The sequence below is a fragment of the Panicum virgatum genome, chromosome 5K (assembly GCF_016808335.1).
Source record: "Panicum virgatum strain AP13 chromosome 5K, P.virgatum_v5, whole genome shotgun sequence".
Lineage (NCBI taxonomy): Eukaryota > Viridiplantae > Streptophyta > Magnoliopsida > Poales > Poaceae > Panicum > Panicum virgatum.
The window spans coordinates 42,443,794-42,451,051 of NC_053140.1; the positions used below are offsets into that span (position 1 = coordinate 42,443,794).

A 7,258-nucleotide genomic window follows, 5' to 3' on the forward strand; every position below is an offset into this window, starting at 1 on the left:
AGTTCCGAGTCCCTAACCCGTCGTCCCAGCGAACCATCGACAGGACGGACGCCGGCAACTGCTCACGGCGACGCACGCACAGCGACCATCGCCGCCATCGCCCATCGGCATTGATGGCAGACGTTGCGTCAAGTTACTGTCGTGCACGGAAACTTGCCGCCGGAGGGGCAGAAACAACCACCCCAACGACAGCCAGAAATGGAGACGTTCAGAGCCAGTGGTAAACGTCCTGATGGTTATTATTAGTATCTACGGTACATGATACCAGTTGATTCAGTTCGGATCAACGCAGCAGCTTCTTTTTTTTTTTTTTTGCGAGGGGGGTCAACGCAGCAGCTAAACATGTCAAAAGCTCGGAGCAAAAGGAGGAAAAAAACATACAGCCAGGCGGCATCCGCATCAACCGGAAGAGGGGACCCGTCTGGGACGCAGCTAGCTACCGTAAATTTACAGGTTGGTTATCGTACGTGTGGCGTTAGTTTCGCGGGGCCAGCTCGGGCGCTCTTCAAAAACAAAAAAAATCGCCAGGCCACATGCGCGCGCGCGCTCAGCAGGAGGTAAGAGATCACAGATCAGCTTCAGCTCGCGGCCACGGCGTCGGCCGCCAGAGGGCCGGAGCCCAGCAGCTGGCGGAGCCTGGGCGCGCCGGGCTCCACGCGCCGGCTGCTGCTGCCGCCGCCGCCGCCTCTCGACGCGCCCGCGCCGTCCATCATCGAGAGGAAGTTCTTGACCACGCGGGCCGGCGGCGGCGCTGCGGCCGCCTGGGGGTCTGCGGCCGCTTCCTGGGCTTCTTCATCTGATGCGCTATCCGCGAGCTTCTCCTGCGAGTGATCGGGATATATATAAGTGAATCGAATGCCAAATAAGAGTTAGTAAATTATGCGGTTGGAAGATGAAGTACCATCAGAGCGGAATTCTCCATTCTGAGCTTCTGGGAGCTCTCCGTTAGCTTGTTAATCTCGCTCCGGAGGGATGTATTCTCTGCTGTCAGTTGCTCTACTTTTCTAGCCAGTTCTTCAGTCTCAGCCTGAAATGACAACAAAACCAACGTGATCAATTGATCATTCTTAAGAAGGGTTTTGAATTGCGCAATAGATGAAGCACTCTCAACTCTAGAAACTGGATATATATAATATGTTTTCCACTCGAAAGAGTGCCAAGGAACTTTTCTGAAGGTAGAAATAGTTTCAGAAACCATCAACAGCACGCATCACACAGCTGTCTATGTTTTACCTGCTTCCTCAGCCTTGAACGTCGGGCAGACTCCCTATTTGACTGCTTCCTCCTTTCACGCTTTGATTCCTTGTCGTCCTGGCAATACAGCAAGAATTTAATTCTACGTTCTAATTACTTCTTAATCCTACACAAGTTGAACCCATTCTGGCAACTCTTCAGAATATTGAATCTATAAAACAGAACAGCCGTCTTACAAAGGTTGAGAGGAGATACTGAAAACAAAGCTAGCAAGCATCGCCCACCATACCAGAAGGGGAGAAACAGAAAAGCAAGATTGTCCACTCCAACTGCCACATCAAACGTACCTTAGCTTGCCACTCCGTTGATGGCGCAACACTAACTCTGAAATCACTACCAGTGCTCACACACGGTTTGATTGCTGTATCTGTAATGCGCATGTTGGACAAAGTTGCTAATCTTCCTGGTTCTCCTGGTTTCTCATTAGGCGCTGAAGCTCGACATGTTTCTACACCTGAAGAAAAAGGAAATCAAGACATTATTGTCGTATAAAAATCAACTGAATGATTCGTTCGGTTTAGCAAACGAGTTACAAAATAACAAGAAAGACCTCCAGATGGCCTAAGTGAAAAATACAACTATGAAGGATGTCAGGCTATGATGATGAATGATATAACGAGTAAAGAAGCAAATCAGTAGAGTACCTGATGTAGTCCTATTGTCCAAGCTCCTTTTCTTGGGCGTTCCGCTCACCTATACAATGAAAAATGATGCTTGCATCATCAATATTTGCTCGCTAACTCAGAATCACATGATTGACCAGAACAGTACCTTTTGGTTGTTTCCATCACTGGATCCTTCTAGGCTGTAATCCCCACTGCATTGAGAGCACCAGATACAAATGGACTCAGTTTCAGATAATAAATATGATAGAAAAAATGCTCTTGCTATTCATGCGGAAATATTTTAGAAGTATCATTTAACTACCTCGTTTTCTCACTGTTACCACTGCCAGTCGACACAGCAGTTCCATCAATTTCCTTCAGTTTCTTACTCAAACTGTTGTCCTTGCTGTTTACTGACTTTGCTGGCTCTGCGCTCAATGGGTTTACCATCTTGACACAACAACAGATAAAAAAAAGTTAACAAAAGTATAGAATAGATAGTAATACCTAAGTTCAATGATTAGAATATGAGCCAAATCAGAGATAGCTGCACTGCAATTCCATACTTACTAGGGGAATGAAGGGATGCAGGAAACCACCACCATGTGGATATATTGCAGCGTATGGTTTTCCAAATGCAGCTGGTGGCATATTCTACAAAGACGCCAAGAGAGGTTAGAGTTCTACAATATATCAAGACGTATATATAGCATATGATGAATCAAGATTTATCTTAAAAATACCTGCGGGCCCCACATAAAAGGTGGGGGGACATGACCAGATGCTATTCCAGGGTTAAAGAATGTTGGTGGCAAGACGCCTGGGCCATAATATGCCTGCAAAGATGGTCCAATGGTCTGGTCAGTTGCTCACTAAGAAAGGAAAACTTATTTTTCAAAAATAAGAAGCAAACGGTTAATTGTAGGGTAGTTAACCTGCATAGTCGACCAATCAAGGCATGGATAAATAGCTGGTTGATCCTGCAAAACAATTAGGTAATTATTTAGACACCAAAACTTCAAGTGATCCACCCCTTGTAACTAGAGAAGTTTGTTGAGAACATTATGCTTGATTGTTGTCAGATGTAAAACATCCAAACCACTTTGGGACTTTGTAACACTGAAACGGAAAGTAAAACCGCCTACAAGAATAACCCTTTATGTACTATTTACCACAAATAAAGCGTTAGTGATACTTTTTGTCATTTGTAGTTGGTACAGTCCCCAACTTTATACATGTAAACGTTCTTTAGCCCTGGTAGTGGTAGGTCGCAAAATCTGTGAGAAATGCAACGATCACACTGTATATTTGTAATTACCTTGGGTGGTGATGGAGCTTTTACTGAACTCTGAGTAACTACAGCTTCATCATGCCCCATGTTTTTTTTTGTGAATGCCTGCACATTTTTTATGTCAGAAATGTGAGATTATTTGAGAATATATCATGTGCACAGACAAAATATTAACAAAATTGATGCTTTATCATTCAACTAATAGTAATTCTCAGAAATCCATTTTTTTATCTGCGAGCGTCGCTCGAGTATCCAACACATATCGTTCCAGCTCAAAGTTCACTAAAAGAACCAAGCTGTTACAACAGCTTTTCATGAAACTGGCTTGCTCAATATTGACATAATTCTACACCTAATGGTTATAAGCACACCAGAAATATGCAATTAGTAGTTCATGAAACTTGTAGGTCCATGCATATCCTTGGTACCTCCAGGTCAATCATATGGCGTAGAGATCTTTTGAGTGTATGTGCAAGGAGAATGACAATTGTTAACTGGAGAATGACAATTATCAATCGGGGATTTGGCCATTAGCAGAACACTAATCATGTGTCTATTGCATGGTATTTACTTCAATAAAAGAATATCTACTTTTAAATTTAGGTGAAAAGTTAAAAGGGGGAGAAATAGCCTAGATCATTTAGCTTCGCGTTTACACCTGAACTCTGAAAATGAAACAGACCAACCAGATATGAACTTGTGGTTTGTTTTATTAGATATTTTTTGCCATGCACTTTTCACTGTGATAGGATCGATGAACAATTGTAGAGCCTGATGAAGCGGTCCTACTACTACCGAGCTTTCGGTTGAGAAATCACGTCTTAGCTCATGTTGTCGTTGTGGTCCAAGGTGTTGGCGCCAATCTAGGGCCAACACACGAACGCGCTCGGTCGCGCGGCTCGAGGAAGGGCTCGATGCAGCACCTCCTGCGTAGGGCGGTCAGACCGGTCGCCGGGGTGAAACGGCGAAGTCCGACGAACGCTAGCCCGGGAGGGACCCCGTCAGGGCAAACGCACGTAGGGTTGTTCTAGGATCGGCAGGCCACCTAGAACGCATTCAGATGTCGCGGAGACGAAGGAAGAACAGAGGATAACGGGGTTGGAAAAGCTAGGGTTGAGAGATAAAAGTAAAGGCAATGAAATAGTAGATTTGTTTTGTATTTTGATCGATTGGATGCCTCAATCGCCGTGGCCCTATATTTATAGGGTGGGTGGACTTGCCCCACAAGAAATTCTATTACAAGATCTAAATCTATAAAAATCTCTAGTTGTATTCGGACTCTGCTTGGACCGGTCAGACCGGTCAGATCGGTTGGTCGTGCCAGACCAGCTAAATATGCATCCTGAACATTCGACCGGTCCTTGCCGATTTTGGTCATCAACACAAGGTAGGGACAGAAAAAATGGAAGGGTCGAAGTAACGTCTGCTTGTTTCATCGATCAGTGATTGCTTTCTTTTCTATCGTGTACCTGAGTCACTTAAGTGGCATCCTCTTAAAAAGGCTGAGCTACTGATCTACACTGCATTCAGTACCAATAACAAGACGAGAGCGCCGTCACCGGGCTGACAAACTCGACGAACCCTCGAATACAACAACGACCGCCATCCAAATCCTACACAAAATCCTGCGAAGTGCTGACTAGATCCGCCGAAAGCTTCGCCTGTCCGACGCACGCTAGACGAGATGACGCCGTGAGACGACAAGGCTGGCACATACGGGCGTCGTTTTTTTTTTGAGCAAGTGACATCAATTTATTTTACATGCTTACATTTAGGGGTAAATAGCTAGCTTCCTCCATGTCCGTTTTAAAAGTTCGAGAGGCGTGCTTGGTAAGTACGACACGCGATTTATTACTAGGATTTTGTGAAAGAGAACAGGAGGCAGAAGGGAGAAGGAAACCATCCACTCCCTAGCCAAAGCATGTAGCAGTAGCACGGACATGATCCGGACGGAACGTAGCGGAATTTTAAGGAACAGAGCCAGCAGCGGCGAGCTCCAGAACGTCTGCGACGGTCACGGCTGCCATGGCCGGAGGCGGCGGTCCGGCGGAGACAGCCGGACAGCGCATTGCGTGATGAAACGGGTGCGGGTGTGGGTGCAGGTGCAGGGACGAGGCGGGTCGGGCGTACCTGGACCCGCCGGTGGCCGCGCCGGGGCGAGGTCGATGACTCGCAGAGGATCGGTGGACGAGCCGGCGGTGGGGATCGCGCGCCGCCGCGGGAGCTCGGGGGCTCGGATGGGAGAGAAGAGGCAGCGAGAGAGGCGAGGCGAGGCCGCGAGGGATGGTGCGTCGGTCTGCGTGGGACGGGGCGGTGGGAGTTTGATTTGAGACAGGGGACTAGTCGGCGAGGGAGGCGGCGGGGAGGAAGGCCGGAAGGGGAAGGAAAGGGAAGGGTGACTACTGACTGTCGCGAGCGGTGCGCGAAAGGGGTTGCCACGTCACGGGGGCACGTGTCGGCGGCCTATACCCGGGGAGCGCGTGGCGGTCAGCTTGGCTCGGGGGCGTATCGGCTGGTGTACCCACCAAAGCCCACAGGTCAGGTCAGGTCGGCTTCCGCATCGACCCTTGCGTTCCCGGATCACGGGAGTGTCACGGTGAAACGGTCAGACAGGTCGTGTAACAAATGGCACGGGTAAGGGTATCGCTAATTAAGGTTCCTCTCCCGATCGTTTTTTTTCATTTTTAATTTTTTTTGTTATTTTCCGATTTTAGAAATTTTTTCTAAGAAAAATTTTGGAGTGAGAAAATTTTTTACGAGAAAAAATTAGAAACACAAATTTGAGAGACAAAAAGTTGAGAAAATTTGTATCCATAATAGAAAAAATTTTGCATCCGAAAAAAAAAATACTTAGAATAAAAAAATTGCATCAAAATCAAAAAGAAAAAAAAATTTGGGTAAAATTTTGGTCGGTAATTTTTTTTTGTAAAATCAAAAAAAACCTACCGCCCCCGGCGAAGCTCTGGTGGAGGAGATGGGTTCCCGCGGGTGGCTGGGCGAGTTCCTCGACCGCGTCGCCACCTCGGCGTCGTCCCTCTCCGGTCGGTGGAGCGAGCGGCTAAGCCAGGGCCGCCGCAGCCACAGCCTCCGTCACGACGACTCGTGGCGCTGGGATCCTGGCGGCGGCTGCGGCCAAGTCAGCGATGCCAGCCGCGGTGGCAGCCCCGGCGAAGAAGCCCTGGCAGGGAAGCCGGGAGAGCACCGCGACCGCGACAACCTCGCCCCCTCCGCGTCCGCGTCGTCCCTCTCCGGGCGGTGGAGCCAGGGCCACCGGCGCGACGAGTCCTGGCGGTGGAGCCAGGGGAGCGGACTCAGGGGGAGGGAGGGAGGGGGCGCGGCTCCGGGGGAGGAAGGGGAGCGGCGGTCGGCGGGAAGTCGGCAGCGGGGAGGCGCGGGATCCCGATCCGTCGTGAGAGAATGGGGAGGAAAGGAAGGGGAAAGGCGCGGGGAAGGGGAAGGGGAGGAAAAAAAATCGACCGTAAATTGCTGGAGTTACGGTCGACCTTAAACTCAGCATTCGGCACGGGTAATTGGTAAAGATTCTTGACACTTTCTACGGTCCGGGCATGTGGAGCATGGTCTCCCAACTGGATGTTTCCTTTCTTCTTCGGATTCGCGACGACGTGTCGAAGTCTGTTTTTTTTTGGGGAACACGTATCGAAGTCTGGTTGGACCAAGCATAGTTTACCCGTCCGAGACGCATCTGATGACGCAATTTGTAGGCACAGTTCTCAGTGACCTGTGGGCCCGTCCGGCACTGGTGACGGGCGGCTCGGATGGGAGGACCTGGTGCTAGTGGTGATGGACTGGTGGTGGTGGAGTCGAGCACCGCACGGATGGGAGTGCGATGCAGCACGAGGTGGATGCCCCGGGGTGGGTGAGCTGTGCGGCGGCGGTGTCCGCGCGGCCAGGCCACGGCGCGAGACCCCTGGCGCGCGGCGTCGCGTGCGCACGTATCCGCTCCCCAGCCGCCCTACGCGTAGGGGTGGTAATGGGCTATGGCCTTAATGGTCTCTTCACAGCCCAATAAAATTTTTAAAATTTTTAATTCAAAAATACATATGACCGGTCTTTTTAAGACTCGATTCTTAAATTAATTTTCTAGTTC

The 7,258-nt window shown here is 49.2% G+C and overlaps 1 protein-coding gene across 1 annotated transcript; it reads right to left on the reverse strand.

Annotated features, from left to right (window-relative positions):
- Positions 1-218: 218 nt before the first annotated feature.
- LOC120710054 (G-box-binding factor 3-like) lies at positions 219-5,521 on the reverse strand. The gene is made up of 12 exons (XM_039995696.1): positions 5,281-5,521; positions 3,178-3,255; positions 2,795-2,839; positions 2,603-2,695; positions 2,430-2,513; positions 2,182-2,309; positions 2,026-2,071; positions 1,899-1,947; positions 1,542-1,708; positions 1,234-1,311; positions 902-1,027; positions 219-821 (listed from the first exon to the last, which is right to left on the reverse strand). The coding sequence occupies exons 2-12, from the start codon at positions 3,235-3,237 to the stop codon at positions 579-581; spliced, it is 1,119 nt and encodes a 372-aa protein (XP_039851630.1). The 5' UTR covers positions 3,238-3,255; positions 5,281-5,521; the 3' UTR covers positions 219-578.
- Between the last annotated feature and the right edge of the window lie 1,737 nt (positions 5,522-7,258).

Bases quoted from the DNA above. Each gene is read 5' to 3' on its own strand.
- LOC120710054 (XM_039995696.1), bottom strand. From the start codon at position 3,237: ATGGGGCATGATGAAGCTGTAGTTACTCAGAGTTCAGTAAAAGCTCCA. The intron at 2,840-3,177 runs GTAATTACAAAT...ATTGTTTTGCAG, and splicing joins AAGCTCCATCACCACCCAAG to GATCAACCAGCTATTTATCC. The intron at 1,312-1,541 runs GTACGTTTGATG...CTGTATTGCCAG, and splicing joins CAACGGAGTGGCAAGCTAAG to GACGACAAGGAATCAAAGCG.